The sequence below is a fragment of the Trachurus japonicus genome, chromosome 13 (assembly GCF_045865225.1).
Source record: "Trachurus japonicus isolate A0001 chromosome 13, Traja_1.0".
Lineage (NCBI taxonomy): Eukaryota > Metazoa > Chordata > Actinopteri > Carangiformes > Carangidae > Trachurus > Trachurus japonicus.
This window is the reverse complement of record NC_140919.1, coordinates 37,360,237-37,385,305: the sequence shown is the minus strand read 5'-3', so window position 1 is coordinate 37,385,305 and position 25,069 is coordinate 37,360,237. Positions and strand designations below refer to the sequence as shown.

The 25,069-nt window shown below is 43.0% G+C and overlaps 3 protein-coding genes across 4 annotated transcripts in view; 1 reads left to right on the top strand and 2 right to left on the bottom strand.

Moving 5' to 3' along the window:
- The window catches only part of LOC146976536 (uncharacterized), a 49,543-nt gene extending 36,263 nt beyond the window's left edge, over positions 1–13,280 (bottom strand). Inside the window, exons 1-3 of one of the 2 annotated variants that reach the window (XM_085796394.1) lie at positions 12,255–13,137; positions 8,032–8,284; positions 7,922–7,995 (exon numbers count right to left, since the gene is read on the bottom strand). In XM_085796394.1, coding sequence (XP_085652520.1) covers positions 7,922–7,995; positions 8,032–8,284; positions 12,255–12,413 — 486 coding nt within the window. In that variant the 5' untranslated portion in view covers positions 12,414–13,137. Of the gene's footprint in view, positions 1–7,921; positions 8,285–12,254 lie in introns of both variants that reach the window. The other variant, XM_085796393.1, reaches the window with a different exon arrangement.
- Positions 13,281–17,054: 3,774 nt separating this feature from the next.
- On the bottom strand, positions 17,055–20,254 carry snrpa (small nuclear ribonucleoprotein polypeptide A). Its single transcript, XM_085796392.1, has 7 exons — positions 20,200–20,254; positions 19,822–19,905; positions 19,541–19,713; positions 18,999–19,175; positions 18,229–18,405; positions 17,570–17,658; positions 17,055–17,482 (listed from the first exon to the last, which is right to left on the bottom strand). Exons 2-7 carry the CDS (start codon positions 19,892–19,894, stop codon positions 17,323–17,325), a joined length of 849 nt encoding a protein of 282 aa, XP_085652518.1. The 5' UTR covers positions 19,895–19,905; positions 20,200–20,254; the 3' UTR covers positions 17,055–17,322.
- Positions 20,255–20,713: 459 nt separating this feature from the next.
- On the top strand, positions 20,714–24,885 carry actmap (actin maturation protease). The gene is made up of 7 exons (XM_085796390.1): positions 20,714–20,801; positions 21,159–21,397; positions 22,357–22,425; positions 22,638–22,762; positions 22,973–23,102; positions 23,496–23,566; positions 24,495–24,885. The coding sequence occupies exons 2-7, from the start codon at positions 21,189–21,191 to the stop codon at positions 24,857–24,859; spliced, it is 969 nt and encodes a 322-aa protein (XP_085652516.1). The 5' UTR covers positions 20,714–20,801; positions 21,159–21,188; the 3' UTR covers positions 24,860–24,885.
- The last annotated feature ends 184 nt before the right edge of the window (positions 24,886–25,069 follow it).

The window sequence follows — 25,069 nt, the reverse complement described above, 5'->3', positions numbered from 1 at the left end:
GTATGACTGAATTATTCTGCATAAGACCCTGACTAATACTCATAGTAATGCTGCATTAGCATCAAAACAAAATAGGCTAAATAAAAAATGATAATACATATGTAGTCTAAGAAAAAAAGTGGAAAAGTCAGGGGCCCACTTTAGTATTCTTTCAGGGGCCCCAGAGTTCCTAGCAACGGCCCTGTGATCAATCTCTCATGCCTGCATGGTAAATATGAATCAGGTGGTTAGCTTATCTTAGAATAAAGACTGGGAACAGGGGGAAACAGATCACCTGGCTCCGTCTGAAAGAGGAAAAGCGCCGTTTCCTTCAGGTCACTGCTTGAGTTACAAGATCACAGGTTCTCAACCGCTCTGACCTGAAGCCCTTCACAAAACTGGAATTACCGCCGCTGCCACCCGGCCGAGTTAAAGGAGACAAGTCTCCTCTTCCTGAGTTACAGTGTTGAATAACTCCCAGAGGTGTTTTTTACAAAGCATCATGATGTCATCTGGCCTTTGAACATTTCAGTATATCAAATATCATCATCACTTCATCATATCATCCTATTGGACACTGGTGTTTAATTGTGTCACAAATACGCACATGAACTTGTGAGTTAGTAAAGCCAAGAATGGGATTTGTGAGGTCGATAGGTTTCATTCACAAGACCATGAGTTCACCAAGACCTTGAACTTGGACCTTTCACCACCAGAATCAGTTTCCAAGTCGCTGTATTCACAAGGTCAAAACCATGTGAGGTTAGCGTGGCTTTAACCTTTGACCTTTGACCATCTAAGTTCATCCTTGAGTCCAAGTGAATGTTTGAGCCAAATGTGAAGAGACGCCCTCGAGGCAGCATTACTGAGTTGTAGTGTTCATGAGAATGGGACAGACGAACAAATAAACACATAACGTCTCTGGCCCTGACTGTCGCCGGACAAACACAGTGTTGATCTGTGGCTCTGCTCAAGTTTCTGTTTCCCTGGAGACGTTTCCCCTCGAAAGACGTTTTTAGCTAAATAAAAGTTTGAGACCCCAAAGATAAAATTATCCAATATTTCACAAATAGAGAAACTCTAAGTAAAACTACATCTCCATCTTGGCCTGCTACAGCAGCACCATGCTGGACATTTGTGTGTAATACGTGCGTTTGCATTGTTTTATTGGGACTTCTACATGATCACATGATCAGAGTACATCCTCTATACCACTCCTCACTTCCAATAAATTCACCCAAGCTTCTTTATTTATCATAGAAGAATAACAGTAGAGAAAACAGAGACAGACATGAAGACTCGACCACAGTAGCTACGTCTGAACGCATTTGCATGACAGCCACACTTTGCATATTGAACTCCGTGATATCTGGGACAAGAGGCTGCTTGAAAAGAATTTCACTGAGGTTGAAGGGCTTCGCTGGCTTAAATACAAGCCTCGATAGCTTCACCTAAATAACAAAAACAGATTTTCCTCCTCCTGTTCTCTTCTGCTACCAAACACAATTACAGTGAAAGAAGTAACAATTGTGGTGCTCCGTATCACTAACTTGAACCTGAGACATGACATGATTACTGGATATTAAGCCGCAAATACAGAAACTACATTGTCTTCGATAGAAAAGGTAGTTCCAATGATCTGTGCACTTTGAGGTTGGACGATCATCTACAAGGATCTACAACAAAAATCAAAGTGGATCAATTATTTGTTGAGGTAAATATTAAGGTGTAATTGTCTTTTTAAAAATTACACGTTTGTATTTTTGTCGATGTTGGGCGATTTACAGCACAGACACAGAAAACACGGCAAGAAAGAGTACGAAATATGAAAAAGGTCTGATGTCTGTGGATAAAAGCAACTAATCAATTAGTATTTTGCTCAAATACAACTGTAATGCTCCAGATGAACAGGAGTAGCCTACTTCAATTTCCGGCTGCTTTATACTTCTACTCAGCTGAGTAGAGGAAAACATTGTACTTTTTACCATTTTCACATTCACAATCATATATAATGCTGCTCAGAGGTTGTTGCATCAGGAATGATGATCAAGTACAATAAGAGGGTCCAGTCTGTACCACTGATACCTAAACCCTGCAGACACGTTTGTTTCGGACAGACAGGGACATCACTATGAGCTAAACACAATGTCTGACATGTCGTCTTCCTCATTCACCTTGTCACGTCCAGTTGTGTTTAACTTTCTGCTTGACACCCAACGTTCGGTAGCAGATGAGTTGGTCAGATCTGGTAACTGGTCGTGTCACCATTGTGTTCACACCACGGGTGGGTCAAGTAGGCAAAGTTACATCAGGTGAACAGGGTTTACATGTCGGCAGACATGGAGCAACATCAGCATTCATTTGATGTTGCGCTTGTGTGTGTTCATTATCCGCTCTATTGGCCTATACACCAACTCTTGCGGGAAATATCAGGCTCTTTGTGTGTTTACCGGGTAGCCACCAGCTCTGTCTGTTGTTGGGTGCAAAAGAGATGATTTTCTGCCAAAATATCTGATCTTGGGGCATAGTATAGCTAACTCGGAAGAGCAGGCACCCCTTAAACACAGGCTATAGTCCTCGCTGCAGTGGCCCTGGGTTCGATTCCACCCAGTGGCCCTTTGCTGTGTGTCATTTCCCGACCCGCTCCCCATTTCCTGTCTCTCTCAGGCTGTCCTGTCAAAAATAAAGGCATAAAAAAAGCCAGAAAAAAATACTTCATCTAAAATGTAATCTTGCAGTGAAAGCAGCCTTCTTAAACTTTTCTATGTTTATATGTTTAAGTGCATTCAGGGCATCTGGTCAAGATTGGGGAAACATCATGGTGTGATTTAATACAGAAAAAGTTCACAGTGACTTGAGGCACAACATTATTTACATGTAGTAAAAACAGGTTCATCCTCTAACCTTAAGCAAAGTGCTTTTATTGCCTAAACTGAACCACAGACAGGACTCAAGGTGTGAATCCTGTCGGTCTCGGGTGTTACAGTAAAGCACTTTAACCAAAACAGTGAGGCTGAGAAGTTCAGACACCATTCACACAACACAGACAGCCATATAGTACAGTAGCTAATGTTTATGATGTAAGACGATCAGGACAACTCGACTAATTGAAATCCAGAGCCTGTATCAATATGTAGTGCTGGCATTACAGTCTCACACTCCCATTTGCTTATTGAAATGACACATCAGGGCAACATGGGTTATCTGTTGGCTGAATTTCTTCTCTTCATGCTCTGAATGTGCTGCATGACTCAGCGTTTAGCTCTGTGATAAGGCTCACATCTATGCAAACACATGCAAGATACATTCAGCAGGACCGGCAAACGACAAGGTGAGAGAAGCAAAGACGGTGCGCAATGAAAACTCCAGGAATACACACACACACACACACATTTGTGTACGCACTCTTTGCTGAATGTGAGTCTTTCCCAGGAACAGGCAGCCATGGCCTCTGGCAGTGAACCTGACCAAGATTGAGTTGTAACGTTTGACATGAGGATTATAAATCGCGGGGACTTTCATGTAAACAGTATTTCTACAGCACCTATCATATTGTCATTTGTCACTGGTGATTTTAACAAAAGAGCAGGTCTTACCTAGACCTTGATGAACAAGTTCTGAGTGACAAAAAGAAACCTTGGGTCACTTGAGTTTCAGTTCCCATAACATGCAGTAAATGAGGGTCTTATAGGAGGCTCAGTCAAAACAAATATGGAATAAGCACACAAAAACATTACGTTTCTTCTCTCTACTATCACAGACTATTTTTGCACTGTACCTGCCTGCTGTCTTTATCTTTTCTCTCATCCACCTGATTCATTCACTGATTCGTTTCCTCCTCTGTCAGATAAACAGATTCATCTGGGACAACTTCTCTCTCTCTCTCTCTCTGCAGCTCGCTCCGTTTCCCTTCATCATCCAAACAGATTCAACAGTGAAACCACCAACAGGGAGAGGGCTTAAAGAAATGACCTCGCAGTTATGAAGTCTTTGAACTTTCCCCGTCTCCGCGGAGGCGCCGCAGCTAAAACATCCCAGACCGCTGAGTGTCTGTGATTCTGAATCTGGGGTCAAAACCAAGCCACGTCCCTCAGACTATCTGTGAGATTATTCTGCTGACCAGGAGGCAAAGATAAAATCTGGTTTTAACTTCCAAAACCAGACAGAGGAGGAAAAAAAAAAACCGCAGACGCATTGGTGCGACGACATCCATCCGTCATTGTAGCGTTGATGCGAATTTACAGGCAGGATGATTCACCTGCATTTATCCATAAGGAGAAATGACACACAGCCAGAGCTTTCACCATATTTACAACAGGGATAAATACCTCCAGACAACCATGATAGTATTACAACACAACGAATTACAACTCTGCTCACACTCATTAATAAACACACACACACACACACACACACATGACTGGTGTCTGGTCTGCACACACATTTTCTGCAGAATAGACTAGTGGTAGAAAGAAAGAGTGAACTGGTGAGGGAGAGCAGGGGCCAGAAAGAGCTCACCTTTCCTCATAATGACTACACTCACCTGTTCATCCCTTCACCTGGGGCAAGGAGATCACTCTCTCTCTCCCTCTTCCCTCCCTCTCTCCCTCTCTCCCTCTCTCTCCACCCCACCACCCTCCACCTCCCAGAGATAAAGCCAGTCTTTCAGCCAAAGACGTTGCCACTGTGTGTCCCAGCTCTCTCTCCCCTGCAGCCCGGCCCTGAAACTGATCCAGGTAGGCTTTCTGATGGAGAACTTTCTCACACTCTTACCTGCCAATCACACACCTACCCAATGTGCAAAGGGACACACAAAAAAAACACAAACACAAGGAAAGTGTGACACAAACACATTATGGATACAGGACACACACAGGTGCACAGAAAAGAAGCAAAGTGTACACAGATAAGGGAAGATAATTGGCTGTGGGACACAGACTCTCACAGGTAAATGGGCTGATACTAATCAAGAAGAAGAAACCTAAGCCCGCTCTGTGTAACATTCTTGTGTATGTCGTGTGTGTGCGCGCTCAGTGTGGATACATTTGGAGTCATGGATGGACAGAGCCGCCATTTGAAGCAACTCAAATGCAGCGCAAAACTCATACTTGTCCTTGGAAAGTAAATCAGACACGTAATACATTTTTTAAAAATGCTAAATGACCACAACAGGACATTAAACCACTATAAAGAGAAACATAATTACCTCAATGAGACACAAAACAACTAAAAAAGAAAGCAACACAGCCACAAGAGGAGGCGAAAGACTAAATATAGATGGTATATATACATTCACAAAGCGATGATGAACAATGACTAAGAGCCACACACTGGCAACAAATAGCTGCTAAACAACTGAAAAGAAATGCAACACAACCATGAATAGACTCAAAATGATCACAAAGAGATGTAAATGTCTAAAGGAAGATGGAAAACAACAACAACAACAACAACAACAACAAAAAGTCTCTTTCAGTCTTGGACTTTTGCTAAAGTGTTGGGGGTGTTTCATATGTTTGTACCCATTGTCTTATGATCCATGTTAGGAGCGTGTGTGTGTGTGTGTGTGTGTGTGTGTGTGTATCTGAAGCCTCACCTCTGGGTTTTGTGCGATATTACCAACATTGTTGCAGCAACACAACATTATTATGAATTAGAACCACAAAGCCTTTTGTTGAATTTCTGTAATTCTTTCATTATTAGAAGCTAGTCATCCATGCTGGGAGCGATCAAAGGCAGACAAGAAGGGAGGCAGAAGAGACTGCAGGAGGTTTTCTTTCACGCAAATAGAAAAACTAAGAAACAAACAAAACTTCTTAAATCCCTTGAAAAAGTGGGGCTCACTCCTTCGTGTCCCTGCCAAATCATTTTGAGGGGATTCTCTTGAGCAAGCATTAATTACTGAAATGAAGAGTCCAGGAAAAATGTGATTAATGGGTGCAGAGACGGACTGATGGATTTTTAGTATATACGGTGATTGGAAGAGGAAAGAGCTTTACTGCATAGTATTATTAACATGAGTCACCGTTATTAGACCTTTTCATTTTCCTGCCCTTGTAAGGACATTAGGTCTTAAAGAGGACAAATGAACAGGCCTGCAGCTTTTTTTTTATTTTACCAATTAATCTAGAGTGTAGATTCACAAATACCTTGAATCTTAAGATTGCTTGTTTCGATTAAAAGACTAAAACTCAAACTCAAAAAACACTCTTTAGTTTGGTAAAAAAGCTTTTACAGCTGAAAAACTCGTTAAGCAACACTGACTAATGTTAGTATTTGGGTGTTTTTTGTAGTTTCTCTCTGCATTATTGGGAAAACCTAAATGAAAAGAGACAGGGAGTGCTGCAGGAGGAAATAGTGGACTGAATAATCGTTATGTGTTCCTGGGTCGCACTCGCCTACTGTTGTGCTAATGGCAGATTAATTGGTTTGCTCTTTAATGAGGACACAAGACAGAGCAGCCTGCAGTGTGAGGTTTGATCGAGACAGAGAGTGTTCGATACGTACTGAAGAAAGCAGCGTTAAGACTAAAAGTATTTAACATAAGAAGAGGAAGCTCATTATGTGTGTAGGGAAGAGACATAGATTAAACTGCCGAGATCAGGAGATGTGTATTATTTTATAATGGAAAATAGTCAATAGCAAACCACAAATCTAATTCTGAAAAGAATCTGGAGTCTTTTTGTTCATCATCTGTTACTGTAATTATATCATGCAATTCTTTAAATATCCATTCCAGAAAAAAATGTTTAGTTGAGGTCAGATCTTGGGACATTTTATATTTAGCCGATGATGGTTTAAACCAGTGATGACTTTTTGAAATGATGTGAAGTTTACTTGTCGTCTTTCAACACAGGTTTTGGCCTCAGTGTGTAAACAAGGACTTTAGAGATGTTAACCTGTGAAAATGCTTAACGCTTAGCACAGTCCCTTGAGACAAAGCACGGCTTATAAAGGTTTTATGAATTAGCTACAATTAATGTTTTCATTATTGCTCAGGTCAGATGTAGATATCTGATATAAACAGGCCATTAGTAAGAAAAACGTTTGGTTTTGGGTTAACATATACGCCTCTAAAATTCATTATCAGGTGATCAGCCAGGTAACCCCAGAGCTACTTATTAATGACTTAGAGTGTATCTATAAGTAAATGGTTTATCAACCAGTGACAGACCCTTGGATTACCAATTAGCAGCCACATGCCGATGTGATAAGGTTGATGGGAATAATATTAGTTTTACAGATGTTTAGTTAAATCAAAGTACTGGTTCTAGATAAAAGTTAGTCAGTGGGTTGTGACCAAAAGTGTCGCAGCTCCTCCTGTTTGAAACAATAATGTCTGAACCAAACTTCAATTCATGCAACAGTTGTTGAGATACTTCACTCCTGTATTGACTAACATTCTGTAATAGAAGTTTTTTTTTTCTTTATCGTCCCATTAATAATCTTTTAACTCCTCAGACTTATCCTAAAGCTTCTGGGGAGAGATCCTGAGTCCAACCCTGAGGTTGGGAACCACTGAACTAAACAACATCTCTGCTTTTTCCCATGAACAGAAATAATTCATTTTTATAAAAGCGTATTACATTTTTCATGGAGACAAGCACTGCTGTCAAACAGAATGAAATAGCTACTTATATTTAGTTTTGCCATTCAACAGTGTGATTGTCTATTCTGTAGCCGAGCGGGTAGAGGTGATACTTGAACAAATGTATTCTGGTCATTGTCATGTTTTTTTTTTCCGTGTCGTTGTGACCCATGTAGCTACTATCACCCACATGCAGAGAAGGACAGAAAAGGTGTAAAAGCATGCGAATGTGAACTCTCCCTCTGAGTGCCATTGTTATTCCACTCGAGCCTCAGTTTGAGTGTATTGTTGTATTTCAAGCTTAGCCTGTTCCCTTGGTAACCATACCGATAACAGCACTGCCCCTGTACTTACTGGCCAGGCGTATTTGAAGGGAATGACAATGTGTCCGTTGGGCCCATCCTCTCCTCCTCCTCCTCCTCCTCCTCCTCCTCCTCCTCCTCCTCCTCCTCCGTCGTATCCACGGTGACGGAGCGACTGGGAGTTTCCACCCAGGATGCCTGTGCTGCCGGTGCCGAAGGTGCAGGTTCCAGTTGGGACGACCCGGGCCTGGTACTCCTTGAGGCAGGCTTGGAACAAAGTGTCACATTGGTCCCTGGCGGAGCAGCGCTGCCCCACGTTGGCCTGGAGGTCGCAGCAATCTCCGCTCTGCAAGAGTCCGTGCGGGTTCTGGAAGTGGCGGATCTGAAGCTCGAACATCCCCACAGCACGCACAGTCTGGGTCCGGAGAGAGGAAAGGGAAGGGCGGGAATTGAAAGAGAGAGTTTCATTATTATTATATCATCCGTTATTAAAAACACACAGTGCATGGAAGGACGATCGGTCAGGTTGACACAGAGCTCTCTGTAAAACCACTAATTGGTAAATGAGATGTAAGGTGAGCTTTAAGGATGCTGCTAGACAGAGCATGTCTTAGCCATGCTAAGTTAAGATGGCTGGCTCGACAGTCGCTTCATTTATAGCATAGATGAGAGTTCAATCTATCATTTTATTTCCCAAAATATGGAAGTGTGTTTTCTTTAATGCAGTTCTCTATTTGGAGGCTGCTTCTGTTGAGCACTAAACTAAGATGGCAGAAGTTGTATGTCACTGTACGTCAAACTAACTGTCATTCTGTGGTATGTCATTGCATTATGTTGGCTTATTGTCTTTTATTCTTTCTTCCTTTGTGTCACTGTTGTTGTATGTGCTTTTATTGTCTATATTTTAATGTAACTCCCCCTCTCCCTTCCCCTTAGGAGGCCTTTCACCTCCTACCAGGCCATTGCCTTAATAAGAATGTATTCTTAGCAATTCTTGCCTGGTAAAATAAAGGTTTACTACTACTTACTACTAAGTAGATTGCTCCACTTATTGTATGCACACTGTACACGAAGATCCAGTTCAGAAATTATTGTCATTTCAAAAAAAATAAACAAGCTGAGCAGTTTTGGTCCACCAATTTTTTTTGTTTTGTTTTGCTTTTTGCAGAATCTGCTTCAACTTTGAGAGAAAATAAAATCAGCAAATGTATTAATTTGATCAACTGAGAAGGGAAACAGACATCATTCAGACAGCCGGCCTCATAACGGCGTGCGTGAGAGTGTGTGTGTTCCCTGAGGACGATGACACTGAGAACTTGCTCACTCCTCCTCCTCCTCCTCCTCCTCCTCCTCCTCTTTCCTTTTTGTCCATCAAGAAACGAGCTAAAGCCTAACGCTCCTGTCATGTCTCTTTCTGTGACCATTTCTTTTCTGTGTTGTTGCCTTCCTCTTTTTCGCCTGCCTCCTCTTTCTTTTAGCTGTTTAAAGATGGATGGAGGACACACAGACACACACACACACACACACACACACACACACACACACACACACACACACACACACACAGACACACACACACACACACACACTGTCGAGTTAACAAGCCCCCCTGAGAGTCTCGGAGCACCAGGGTCAGGTATGTGTCTGTGTGTCTGTGTGTCACTGTGGCAGAATGAAACAAACAATGGCTTCTTCCAACAACCGCAAACAGAAAAATAAAACCACTGTTATCTCGGTTTTGCCATGAAAGCTCTGCTGATGAGTGAATAAATCTGAATAATTCACAATCACTTTGGCACCAACAGTAAACTAATGATAGCTCATTACAGTCCAAGAATCAGAATTATGTATCCCCCCGCGGCGCTGCGCACTCAATCATGGGCAGAAATCACAGAGACCCTGCACCAGATCTCGTGTGTCTACCAGAATCTCAGTCGCCCCATTGTGTGTGGTTGTGTGTCCCTCTCCTGCACCCTGTCCCCGAGCCGAGAGGGTGAGGTGGGAGGGGTCACGGGGGGTGGGGAGGGGTGGACTCGTCTACATCAAAAGGCTTGTGGAGATACAGTGGCGCTCATCACTCTACATCCTCCTTTCTTCCTCTCCTACTCTCACTGGCCGAGCCCATTCCCCACATACCAGCGTTTCAGCGCTTCAGTCCGACCAGAGAGAGAGAGAGAGAGAGAGAAAGAGAGTGAGAGAGTCCAGCTGAGGTACAATCCCTCTCTGCAGGAGAGCTCTGGATGGAAGTTAAAGGATCGTACACCCAAAAACGCAAGGCCGGCTCACAACAAATCCGCTCCATCTAAAGACTGACCTTCATGGCTCAACACCTGAGCTCAGGTGAAACTGGACGTCTCACTTCCAGTTCTCAACGCCCACCAGTTACATCTCATTTCTTACTGCACATCTAACTTCAAACATGACACAGCAAATATTAAGAGGTTCTCTGTGCCACTATCTGGACATACATTACTGTTGACTGGTAGTTTTAAAAAAACGAACAAAAAAAGCTTTGTGGCACTTTGAATTTCAGTCACAGAAATTCAACAGGGAACAGTGTTTTGTTATATGAGAGTCGACTTAGGATTGTTCACAAGATAATTAAAAGGTTTGGCTGTGTGAGCGTATAATAAAGTCCAACAGTGTGTGTCGGGCATATTAAGCTAGTTTCTGATTTTTAATAATCCAAACAATCACATATTTATCAGCCTAATTGATTATGATGATACTGTAGCTGCAGCCCGCTGGGCTGTGGTGAGCCTCAGGCACTATTCTCCAAACCTCAGCAAACCACATCTGGATGCATCTATTAAGCTTGGAAGATAAACCAGGTTTTATTGGGCTTTGGGGAAACTTGATAATCTAACATTATCTAATTTTCCAGAAATCTACCTTCAGTTTGAAAATAAATGTGCTTAAATTTTGCAAACCACATTTGAAAATCTCCTAGAGAGAGGATAATGAATCTGTGCACTGTGGTGTGTGAGCCTCCAGGATAATAACACTGGGGACAGCAGAGAACATGTAGTGTCCTCATTTGTAAAGTCACACTGTTTTATGCAGGTCTAGCTGAGGATGGTCCCCTGTCGTCTGCATTATAAATGGTCACCATCAGCAGCAGAGGATCCAGACTGTGTGTGTCTGTGAGAGTGTGTATGTGTGCGCTTCACACTGCAGTGCAGTCGGAGAATGGAGGGAGTGGAGTGTGTTGTTCCTCAGCTGTGAGAGGTTTGCAGAGGTGCAGAGAGAGACACGCAGAGCTGCCCCAACGTTCAACGTTCACACGCCCTGGAGTTTATTCGGCTGTGGCCCCGAGCTCCACACACACCCAAGACACAGATGCTGGATGTGAGCTCAGTGTTTAAAAAAAAACACACACACGGAGACATGCACACACACACACACCCACACACACACACACGTGCATGCATGCACACACCGAAGCACCTCCAGGCCTGTTCTTGCTACTGCTGAGTCCTGTCACACATCATAGGCATCCTGATCAGACCAGCAGCTGCCTGACAGTGCGAGAAGGGGGAGAAAAAAAAGGTGTTTTCTCACCTCCATGCCCAAAATATTGCTGGAATAAAATCCTACTTACAAAATAATGACTATAATGCCACGAGCAGTCATTACTTCAAGTTACAGCAGTGACTTTTGAACTCTGCTGTGGGGAATAGAGCAGTGCAATACACAAAGGAAGGTCTGCATCCATGCTGAGGGACAAAGACTTATAGGGAGTGGGAGACAGTGAGAGTGTCAAAGAGCTGTAGGCTGAATAAGAAATAAATACACAATGCACTAGCAGGCAAACTGCTGAAGGTGGAGAAGCAGAGAGAGAGAGAGAGATGATGATGAGCAGTGAATTAAAGAGGAGTGGATGCTGAACAGAGGATGTGGGTTTGGGAAATAAGGTGTTGTTTCACTTAGGAGCCATAAAAAGGAATTTATGAATCATAAGCAGCAGCTGTATGTTGTTATTCCTGCTTGAATCCAGTAATATCCGCCCCATGATGCTCAACAAACAATAGGCTCAAAGAAATAAAACAGTTATTTCTTAATATACATGGCTTTTGCTTCAACACTCCCACTGGAGACGTGTTTTGCTGTGACATTTGTTCCCTTGCGTCATAAATGGGATAACAGGAGTTGTCTATTGCGTGGGATAACAAGCGCCAGCGGGCTGAAACAACAGGTGGGCGCAGCGCCACATAGGAGCAGAATGAGGGCAGCACAAAGGGGAAAGGGACAGTGTGTGTGAGTGTGTGTGTGTGACTCCATTACTGACTGTTTTCACGCAGACATTATAGGACCAAACCACAGTTAAAAGTCAGCTTCCGAGCTTTAAGAGCCGCCCCAAAAATAGCACTTAATCGGTGGCTTACCTGCGGTTGTATCGTGAGCGCAACGAGTAAAATCAGTGCCCGCTGCAGGTGGAGGTGTTCCCGGTGTCGCTCCCTCCCCGTGTCCGCTCTCCCGGTCATCTCTCCGCTCCCGCTCCTGGTGTCCAGCAGAGTTATCCTGTGCGCTCTCGACCTCTCCATCCCTGCGTCAAGGGGTTGGGGACTGTGTTGTGTGCGCTTTGGCGATGGTGATGGTGAGGGTGGTGTTGGTGGTGGTGGTGGTGAGCCCCCCTCTCCTCGTCCCTCCCAGCGACCGTCCGTCCGCCCAGCTCTCCTCCTTCTCCGGTCTTAAACCCTGAAACTCCCGCTGAGCCACTTCATCGCGTCCAGTTCAGAGACCATAAGTAGGCTACTACCTCTGTCTCCTCTTGGATTTATCCCCCACCCACCCACACACACACACACACACACACACCTGATCACCCTCTTGCTGCTGTGTCCAGGGTGGATTTCCACTGGGAATGACACATGCACTCTAACGCACACACACATACACACTAAACACACGGCACGTAAACACACTGCCCTTGCGCTGTATTCCTCCTTCCACCTGCGTTAAGAGGCTTTAAAGGTCCAATCTGCCGGCTCACTTGACTTGAACTCTTATCCCAGTCAGCTGGCACTCTCTCCTCTTCTTCCCTTCCCGGCTCTCTTTAAGCATGATCCACGCACCAAAACATCACAAATAAGCCCCACGTAATAATCTACACTTATCCGATTGCGCGTGTGGAAGAAGCGGCAGCAGCAGCCAACAAAGTTGTGTGCGTGTCTCTCTCTCTCTCCGGGGGGAATGATTTCACCGCGCGCTCCTCTCATCCAAGCGGCTGGCTCGTCATTTGTCAACCCGATACGAAGCCCGGCGGCGACAGAGACAGTGTGGGAAACAATGAGAAAGAGGGAGAGGGAGAGAGAGCGCATGGAGGGTGTGTCCTGAGGCAGGGAATATCCGTCTCTCAGCTCGAGTCCGGATGGTTCCCAGCGCGCACCATGTGCTCTCATCCTTCTCTCTCTCTCTCTCTTTCTCCGCCCTGCAGCCACCTGTAGACCAACCCAAACTTTTTTTTTCTAACTATGCCACAATTACGCATGGGATTATCCTGGAAACGTTTCGAATCTCACTTCTCCTTTCTCTGTTTTCTCTTCCCTCTCCGCCTCTTTTGTGGCACCTGACCGGTTCCTCTCCTCCAGTTTCAGGCCTCTGCTGTCCCCAGCTCACTTCAAAGCTCCGCTGTGCCAATTAACTGTTTTTTTTCCCCCCTTCTTTTTTCTTTTACAGTTTTGCTGGAGCTCTGAATAGGACACTTTCTATAGCGAAGGCTTTGAAGCTGCAGCTCTGCATCATTAGACCGGTCCTGCTGCGGATGATGAAATGCAAGTTGCTTGGTAAAAAACTAAAAAGGAAAAAAATGTGGTCGTCATCTTCACATTTATGATTAAACATGTTTAGACAGCTGCCGCCCTGTGTATCTGCGCGGACATGGGTGAGCGCGTAAATATAAAGGAGGATTGTAGGGTGCATAGGCATCTTTTTGAATATTGGCACCGCTCACATGGCATATTTTCCACATGTGACCTCCTGTGCCCGTCTTGTTAAACCCCAGACCTCCACACAATGTTTCTTCTTTATCGGAGGGAAATCTAATGAGATTCGGGTCTCCCCTCCTCCTCTTCCTCCTCCTCCACTTTCTCCATCTTAAGGTCTATCACGGGCTTGTTGCTCAAGAGCTTCCCTGACAACCGCTGGTGTTTCCACGGCCTGACGCTCGGCGCTGACCCCGGGGCAGAACAGAGGGCTCTTGAGGAGCGCGGCGCTCATTTGCATAGGGAGGGAGCACTGACCTCCACACATGAGAGGAATTCATAAAAACCCCGAGCATCCGGAGAGCACGCAGACAGCAGTGGGGCTGCGGTGTGGTGGTGGTGGTAGTGGGCGGCTCACCTGAGGGAGAGACACCAAAACAAGTGTGGCCCCTGCGCCCTGCAGGTCTCATTAGAGAAGTGGGAGAGTTGAGTATTTGGCACCATCTAATGGTCATCATGGGCTGAGGATGAGGATGTTGAGGACTCTGCTTCTCATCAGGATAAAGCTAAATTGATTTGTAAAAAATAATAATAATAATAATTAAAAAAAAAGAAAGATAAAATATAGCAAGCAAATATATATTTTTCAAAAAGTATTGGCCTATTCAGGGTCCATCCATCTGCTTCAACCATCATCATTCTTTCTCATGACAAAAAATAATCTTCTGTGGGTTTGAGGGATTTAGCCACATGGCATGAATTTGTAATGATGATGATCAGTCCTCTGGTTGCTTAGTGACCAGATATGTAAACAATATTTGAGCTGAGAAAAAGAGTATACAGTGGTGTGACTGCAGACTGTAACAACATGACCGATGTCAGCAGCTCCTAAATGAAATGAAACATGACATCCCTCCATTCCCATGGTATCATGAGGCTATATAGGCTATATTGATGTTGATGATATTGTGTTTGGCAAGATTTTTATCTCTCTCCGAAGTGACACTGACAAACGACTCCCCTGCAGAACCCACCGGATCAGTAAAAAGTTGCCTTTCAGTCCCTGCAACTGAAAGATCACTGTGTTGGTGAATGGGAAGGCACTAGGCATATTGCCAAAAGCATGCAACACTCACATACTCTCTCTCTCTCTCTCTTTCTCTCTCTCTCTTTCTCTCTCTCTCACACACACACTCATACACACACACACACACACACAGCGCCCTGGTGGCTAAGGTCAGTGCTTTCTCAAGGCAAAATAAGGGAGTGTGGAAAGGCTTGGGAAACTGCAGAAGAATGTGCATTTCTGTGTACACTGTTGAGCTGACCTGAAGACAATTACTCAGGGCACAGTTTAAGTCCACAACAGGGAGGCCCTGTGTGCACTGGGCACAGTTGATAGTGAGAGTCTAAATTAGGCTTTTCAGGACTAATTCACACATCACTCCGCCCCACTCTCATGAAACCAGCCTTTGAGGGAGGGGGAGGGGGGGGGGGCACGATGTGGCATGCAGTTACTTCACAATCCTCCGGCATCTAAACGCAGAGAGGGGCCCGTGCTGGAAACATACAGCAGGCATTTACTAATTGGCAAAATGCAAAAACTGTTAACGCCTGACACTTTGTACTCAGTGACATTCATTAGATGTTTTTGAAAGACCAATTTGCCACATACGGTCCTGACAATAAGCAGCCTTCTCTACAATCAGCGCTGCTTTACTTTTACACCAGTATACCGAACTTGAAAGTCTTTCTTCACCACATTCATCTGAGAACTTCCATTAGCCTACAACTTGTTTTGCAAATTATTACTTTGAAAGTTATAGTGAGCACATAGATTATAATTAATACAGGTCTGACACGAAATTATCCTATTTTTTATACTGTTACCTAAAAGTCTGAATACAGGACTTTAATTGTGAGTATTTTCACACTGGCATTTTTGGCCATTACTTGAGTAAAGGATCTGACTACTGACTCGGCCACTGGTTACACCTTCATCTTCAAAGAGCGGATGTGACTGAATATGATAATTGTTCATTGAATAAATTCATGATTAAACTCATTGACATCTAGAGTAGCATTAGTGAAGCAGCATTAGTGAAGCAGCATTAGCGTTTACAACCCAATGACATGAAAAAAATGCTAAAAGCCTGAATACAGACAGAGGCATATGATGGGAATGATATAACTCAAGAAAAAAACTGCAAAGCATGATGGTTTAAGACCAGGGAAAGATGGAATCTAAAAAATGTCATAGATCAATTTTTGGTAAGACATTAACTTCAAAGCTAAATTAGACTCCATTTGGTTTGCTTTCGAAGCAGAAGGGAGAGGACAATTTGTGGCCCTGTAATCGAACATGGGCTACTTTCTACAGGAGAAATGGAAAACTGTTTTTCTCTCGAGGCCAAAGAATTCAATTTTCTACAAATTAACAATGTTTGTGGAGAAAGTGGGCAGCCAGTCTGAACCGTGTATCAGGTTTACATCAGGACCCTCAGACGAGTTCACCCGAGGACTTCTGATTGCCTTTTCTCTCCCACCCTACTTTCGCTGTTCGAGCTCCACTGCTGACTAATAAAGACAACAATTCAGATAATCAGCTTTTCCCATACAGAGGGCTGAGATTAGGCCGTTTTAGATTTCAAGCAAAAGGCCAGACCATAAAGTAGTTTTACTTAGATAACCCATACGCTCTGGTTTTCCTTAGATAAAACATTGAAGCTACATTAAAGATCGCCCAATGTAAACCTTGACTGGGATAAAGGTCAACTGGTCCAAAGTGAACACTCCTGATTTGACAGGTTACTGCGAGACATTTTAAGAGTAGGTAACAAAAATCGAAGCAGAAGGCAGAAAATATCAAATATTGATCAGTTGAGTCGCTTAAAAACAATGTTCTATTTAGTGTGTTCAACCCATCCATCCCTTTACCCACCTGACGCTTCACAACAAACGCTCATGTCAGGGGGGGAAGGAAGGAAGTGGGTTTAGAGCACCAGCTACTGGCTTAAGATGAAATCACACTGCAACATAAGCACATGGGATGACATGAGGGTGAGAACACTCAAGAAACATTTTATTATCATTATAAAAAAAAAAGAAAAGAAAGCTCCAGGTACAATGTCTGGTGGTCCAGACCCTGGGTGCAATGCTTTATGACAAACAGATAAAAAACGTTCCATACATCAAGTTGCTTTTGCCTTTAGGTACAAAGCGAAACATGAACATATTTCCATGGATGTGCAGAACAATTCATTTACATCAAGGGATCTGTAGAACAATAAAAACATAGCAATTTGATAGAAATAAAGTATACTTATACTTACATGAAATCCTGGAAGAGAGTGGGAAAAACAACCCACCACCTGTGTAGCACTGATCAGCAACTGTACATAAAATGTGTTCGAACTTCGGGCCACTGCTGTTCATCATTTTATTAAAAAAACAAAACAAAACAAAACAAAAAAAACCTACGCTTGTGTGTGAAAATGTAAGAAAATGGTTGTTCCTGAGACGTGTTGTGTTATTTCTTAGCGAATGAGATCTTCATGGCATTTGTTTGTGTGATCTTAAAGCCTTGCAGTGCGTCTCGTGCAGCACCAGCCTGCACTTCATTCTCAAACTCCACAAAGGCGATGTCGTGTCGACCGGGGACCAGACGCACCTCCTTGAACCCAGGGAACCTGGACACACAACGACACAGTCAGGTTCAGCCTTTTACCAACGGACAAATACGTACAAGAGATTGCAGAAAATAAGTCGTTACTGACTGGTTGAAGAGCATGGAGAGCATGAGTTCGTTCGTCTCCTCTGGCAGGTTGGTGAGGAAGAGGATGTGATTGGGAGGATTTTCTGCCACCTGTAAGGATGAAAGGGCCATCAGAGGTCAGAATATAAACAAAAGGTTGACATTTTATTTTTATTTAAGGAGGACGATGCACATTAATGGACATAATAAAATGTAAAAGTGCCAGTGTTCGCCAACGGCTAGTTTCCGACTGTAGTTCTCCTGGCAAGGTGTTAAAAGCCATTAAAATAAACACAAGGACATAACAACAGTTCATAAATTCATAAAACAGGAAGAACACACATGTATCCAACAGCAACCAAGAGACAAAAAAACTACAGAGAGACAATTAACATGACGCTACTATGACAAAAGAAAAAACAAAAAAGACTGTTTATGGATGGATAAGATGGATGAAGATGCAACAATGCAAGACCAGGACAGGGTTTCTTGATTGAGTTGTGCTAGAATGGATTGGGAACACAACGAAACCAAAATATAGTACAGTGTGATAAAGTGCTACAGTGCGCAATAAAAAACTGTCAGGGATGGATGGATGAAATGGGGGTCCAGCAATGCAAGAACCAGGGCATGGTAACATTACAATTACAACATGTACAGTGACAAGGTGAGACACGCTACCTGTTGAGGCATCTGTCCAGGCATCTGTCCTGGCATCATCTGACCAGGAGGCATGGCCCCCGGTGGCATCTGGCCAGGCGCCATCCCAGGAGGAGGCATCATACCTGGAGGGGGCATGTAGGGCGGCTGGCCTGGCATGTGCATCATGCGGGGAGCCTGGCTCATGGGGGGCATTCCCTTCAGAGGAGAGGTAAAAAATGATGAGCAAGTCTGTCGCGGTGGTGGCATTTTTTCAACCAACCAACCAGTTCCTGTTCCTGATTTCGCACCAACTCGTGCCATAAATGATCTCCACCCAAATCTGAGGAGCCTGTGTGCTATTGTTTACTCATCGTCAATTTCAATTCTTTTGACCATCTTATCTGTCAGTAGACTGATAGAGGTGAGGCAGATATTTGTGTTATCCATGTGAGCATATTCTTGCCCCTTCACATAAAAGTTCATATTAGCTAATTTTCATTATTTAGTCATGCCTATGTCTCTAAATGTTAGTTTCACTTTAGTTTTGCTTGAAACACAGACTTTATCATAAATGAAACTAGAACTGGTATTAGAGCCATTTGTCTGGTGAAGGAAAAAAAAGGCAAATCCATTTTCAATCATTTGGTTCTCTGTCCATGCCAACACTGTGGTCACTGAACAGTTGGCAGATGGTCCTTGATAACACCCGTCACAAAACTTGCTGCTGCTAACACAAACACTAGTCCCTATGGACCTCTGATTGTGTCCTTAATAAAGTCTTATTATTATTATTATTAAATCCTACTTACAGGCATGGCAGCAGGTACGCCAGCAACCATGGGTGCAGCAGCTCCTGGTACACCTTTCTTAGCACCTCCTGCTTCGGGTCCCTTTATCTTCTTCTTCTCTTTTTTACGATCACGCTCCACATAAGTCCCCTTCATTTTAGCTATGATGTCCGAGTCCATCTTGGAATACTGGATACGCTGCAAGAAAAGACAGATGAGTGAAGACAATGTATTTTCAAGTTAATTTCAGACATTTTATGACATCGCTACTACGTCAAATACCCGTTCCAGGTTAATACCAGCTCCACTATGAAATACATCAGTGTAAACCAGGAGGGACAGTGAGATCCAAATTTATCTAACAAGCATATGAATTTACTGATATTTTTCCAATGCCCCCCAGCAGAATAAAACAATCTGTACTAACATTGCCAGGATAGGAAGCAGAAGAGATCCCTTGTTTACGTGCGAATCAATATTTTATCAAATGTAGCCTATGTGAAGACGTTTTGATCTGTGCAAAGCTCTTTAGTGACTTGTTATGCACTGTCTGCTCAACCTACCATGGGTTTGTCATAGAAGGGAAATCCCTGCATGGATCTCAGAGCATTGGACGCGCTGTTTATCTCCTTGAAGATTACAAAGGCCTGGCCTTTCATCTTTATGTTTCGTGCGACCAAGATGTCCAAGATCTGGCCGAACTGTGAGAAAATGGCGTACAAAGACTTCTTCAACTCTGCAGACAAAAGACAAATAAGAGAAACCATTAGTTTGGTGTGATATACAGATACATTTCACGGGATGAGGGAGGGAGAGAGCTTGAAGACGAGGATCCTGAACTTACCATCTTTCTTGATTTTCTCATTCAGGTTGTTGATGTAGATCGTATGGTTGAGCCGTACCTCAGGGGTGGCCATCTTTCTAGCTGCTGATGAGAGGTTGTATTCCGTAATAAAATTAGAATATGACTTTTAAACCAGTAAAAAAAAAATACAATTGCTATCTAATCGCTAACAGCTAACGAGCTAGCGTTAGCAAACAGCGTGGGGTGGACGTTAGCCTGAGAGCTAACCGAAAGAAAACAGCGAAACTAAAGGTAAACTCGTCTATTATTTACGCTTAGGTTCTCCTGTTGTCGCAAAACAACTTCAACACGATCTGTATAAATCATCAAATGGGCTGAAGAGACTTAAATGTCCAAATAAAACGAGTCTCAACTCACCTCGAAACGATGAATGAAAAGCCCGGCCTCGCAAATCCCGTTCGCTGCTCTCGCGATATTAAAAAAAAAACCCCACAGTGTTTCCGGTGTTACAGAAAATCTGTCAGTGACCCATCAAATCTTGCATTTATATGATAATTCCTCAATTTTGTAGCTGATGTTACCAACCGTGGTGCCACTACAGCATTATGACACAACTATACATTTTTGATAAACAGCCAAAAAAGTGATAGCAAACAGCTGAAATACAGCTAAAAAACATGCATAGCCTACTAATTAAAGAGAGAGATAGAGAAAAAAAACATCCACAAAGAGATTGTGGAAGAAAACAAAAATTGGCAGACAGATGCAAAGCTCCTATTCAGACACAGTACAACTATATAGACATGTTTTCCTTACCATAAACAGATGAGGACTCTTTTCAGTCGGGGGTCAAGCAGGAATTCAGTCGAGCAGCACGGGGCGGTGTGACCGATGGTGAGTGGTCCGGTGAGAAGAAGAAGAAGCGCGAGGCGAGCAGCTGCTGCCAAATATGGTCAAACACCGGTCGGCGCTGCTGTTAGCGGCGCGCGGTGCTCTGACAGGAGGGAGTGGGACTCACTGTGGTAAATATGACAAGATAATCAGTGTGTGTGAGTGACAGAAGTTTACTGGACATTATTTTTTACAGTTAGGTTTATACCTGAATGTAGTTCAACCGAGTTAAGGCAACTTTAGTCCGTTTCGCCTTGTTTATAGCCACCAGAGCTGTTAGCATAGCTGTCAGAGTCATAGACACATAGTCCAGAGTGGTGAGTTGTGTTTATATCATTGATTGTACTAGCAAAGATATTCAATAAATGGTTTATAAACCGTCTTTGGTACTAGTACACTTTTTCATGGTACAGTTAAGAGCTGCTCTTTTTGCAGTTGCACAGAAATATCCTGATATTCACCAGTGTTTCCCCAAACTCTGTCAGGTTTAATAACACACAGGGAGCTGAGTGAAAATGTCAGTGCAGTGCCCCCTGTCATCGCCTCCTCCTCCTCCTCCTCCTCCTCCACCACCTCCTCCTCCTGCTCCAGGTCCACCACCTCCACCTCCTCCAGCCTCATCAGATAGGAAGAAGAAGCTGTATCAGACCATAGCCAGCAGCAGCACTCCTGTAGAGGGGAACCACACAGAGGCCCGCTTACTGCTCGGCCAAAGAGACAGCAGGTGAGATTTACTGTCACATCCCTTCACATTCAGCCTGAACATCTATTCATGTGGACTGTGGACATTCGGCTCATTGTCTGCAATAGGAATAAAAATTACATTCAATAGGTATTTCCAAGCCACAATGAATGAAAAAAAAGTAAAAAACAAACAAACAATATTATTAATCATAAAAGGTTTATACAAAAGAAAAGTAAAACACAATATCAAGGACTAACTCTCTGTCTTGTTTGATTTAATTTTACACATCAATGAATGCACAAGTGCTTAACATCCATAATAACAAATACATTACATTCTGCACCATAGACTTGAGTTGTCGGACCGATATTAATTATGCAAGTGTCTTATTTTAAACTGTTTACAATGAGACAGTGGGTACTACAGTGTCTTTTTTTCTCCACCTTTTTATCATTCAATATTTAATAATCTGTTGTTTTCCCGTGATGACATATTAATCCATCTGGTTCAAAATCATCATATTCCTGGCAATAATCTTCATTTGCAACATTTGACCAGCACTGTCCTGCTTGTTCTCATTACCTGAGTCAGTTTTAAAGATACGTATGTAATCACACTGCCCCAACCTTTATATAGAGAAAATTATGTTTAAACAAATCATTCTTTTGGTGATTTGGCATGAGTATGGATTTTTTTTTATTCCTAATCTGCAAATGTGCAGTTTATTGACAGCTAGCAGCATCACAACCACAACAACTGTGATCTTAGATGAGAACATTCGGTTGATATCCGTCCTCAGACTGCTTTCAAAGAGCTGTATTAGGTGGATGAGAATGAACAGGATTGTTTCAGACCGGATATACACAGTAGGTTAATCTGAATCATTGTGTATCCTTTTCTTACAGCTTGCCAGACGTGAGGATCTCTTTTACTATTGTGTATTTATGATGTGTGGTTATGTATTTATGATGTGTGGTTATGCAGTTTTTGTGCTTCAGTTTTAGGAAGGACCTGCAGTGGTTACTGGTGAACACATACATGCCTTCCCTCATCCAAGATGGTCCACAGTAAGTCAGTAAACTACCGTGTCAGCCTCACAATTAATTATCAAGTAACACTCAGGTCTATATTTAACTGAGAAACTACTTTAATGATACAAATCACAATTGTTGTATGCACAGTGGGGCTATTGTTCCCTCAACCTATTATGTTTAAGTCATTAAACATGAAATATTTTCCAGGGTGTGACTGTGAATGTGTTATTGATTTACCTTTTAAGGTGCGGTCTGGTGGCCCTGTGGATGGCTGCTCACCTTCGACAGCCGCAGCTCAGTATTGACATGGAAACTGTGGTTCAGACTGCACTGAGCCGGGGATACACGGCACAGGGTGAAATGTTTTCAGGTAACAAAAGAGTGTAAACTGTTTTGGTCCAGTCCATTTAAAAAACATCATTACGAGCCAGATGCAGGATGTCATTTAGAAATGTGGAAGTTATATAATCAACTTGTTTTAGTGTTGCTTCACATTCACTCTCCATAAACTTTCACCCTGTTTTCGAGTTTACAATGTTTGGTTTGTCTTTGTTGTAATTTATGTTTTTATTTTTCTCAGCTAACTACATGGCCCTGCTGGCAGAAGAAGTTTGCGGCTGTAAGGCAGAACTGCTGTCTGGAGGTTTAAGCGGCAACAATGCTGCAACTATCATCAGACACCTGTGGGGCGGACAGCCTCTTCTCATCCCGTATCCTCCACCCAAACTGAACCACAAGGAGCATATTGTACTCCTAATGTTAAAGCAAAACTGAAATCATGCTGATGTATTTTCAGGCTTCCTTAAAAAGACATTGTGTCATCAGAAGATGCACCAGTTTGTCCACTAGAGAGCAGCGACTAGTTAAAAAAAAAAAGTTCAACTCTGAAACACCATGTCTAGCATGTGTCTTGGTTACAATTCTTCTTAAACAAATATGTAAGGGATTCATAGTATTGGTCTTATGTTAAAAAACCTGATGTATCATTATTATCATTATTGTTTTTAATTCTAAGGTTAATGATATCTGCATCAACTTTAAAACCACAGTATCTGTCATGCTGTGCTAAAAGATTACAGGAAATTCTTTGACAGTATGCACAGATATGATGAGGACTACAACCATGAGCCATGCCAGCGGAGCGGCCACAGGGCGCACTGGGCCGCCGCTTCAGGTAAAACTGAAGATCTCACCACAGGGATGTTTTAGTAAAGGTGGTTCAGAGTATACTGTGAAAAGCCTATCTTGAATTAACCTCATGAACTGAACCAGGATCAATGAGAAGTCAAACACCAGTCACGTCATCATTTGACAATCAAAGAATAAACACTATGATGCTGTATGTTAAGGCAAAGCTAATGTTTGCAGCCAAATAACTAATATCTAGAGTGAAAACAGCATCACTTCAGCAGCCCAAGCTTAAAAAAAAAAGTTTATTTGTACTGTTATTAGTGCATTTTATATTGCATTACATGCAATTTATTTTTATGTAACTTTGACATTTCAAATTGAACCCTAGCCATATGATTAGTTTCATAACAGGAGTTAGTAAAGTAAATTAAAAATTGAAATGGAAATTTAGTTTCTCCATCAGTTGTGTTTTGTACATGTGATATAACAGTGAAAATGCTGTAGCTATAAATACCTTCACGTTAGCTATGTGCCACTTGTCTGCACTGAATGTTTGGATGTGTAATTGTTGAGTTTCATTTTGACAGAGAGAAGAAAACCTGTAGGAAACTTACTATGATGCAACAGGCATGAATGAACATTTTTATTTGCTTTAATTTGATTGCAGTGCATTTAAAAGAGCATGTTGTGATGAAGATACTGTATAGATGGAACATATTTGTGATTGTTTTGATTGGGTGTGTCTTGCACCAATGTGTTTACTCTTCATGGTGAAGCCTGAAGTGACACTAAGCCTGAAAACAATCCTGATAAGGATCACACTACTCTGGAGGGATACGTTTCCATGGTAACTTAGGTCAGATGTATGTAAACCACCTTTATGAAACTTCCTGAAAATAAACTGGCTTTACAAAACACCTTTGTATAAAAACAACAGGATCTCACACAACGATTACATCTGTGTTTTCCAGGTGTTCTCCTCGGTTTGGACCAGGGGAGTGTGAGTGAAAACCAGTGTGAGCCCGATCCCGGTCTGCCCTGGCTTCACCTGCCCCGTGGCACCAGTTGCTCTTGTCCAGTAAATGTCCCAGGACTCAGAGAGGTGCACATCCTGGCTAAGCAGGGTAAAAGCCTGCGCTACCAGCTGTGGAGCTTGGACTGCGTGGCTCAGAGCAACGAGCAGCTGAGGACGATGGGCCCTCAGAGGGCCGACGACGGGACCCGGTATGTGGTTCCTGAAGGAGGTGTGGAGGCCGGGCTGGCCGGACAGGCCGTGTTGCTCCACACGAGGACACGGGGCGACGCTGCCGGTGGACAGGAGCCAGCTGTGGCTTAAATGTTGGATGGAAGACGCACCGAGAGGCTCCGCCGTGAACTATCAGGACGCAGTGTTGGTGAATGAGTCACAGGTGTGATGTAGTATCGCTGTTGATCCTATCAGAGGTGGATGATGTAATATTTACAGAAAGATTTGTCAACCATTAGGAGAATCTGATAAACCCAGGATACTATCTTCTTTATCTCTGGTTATATAACACCTCTTTTT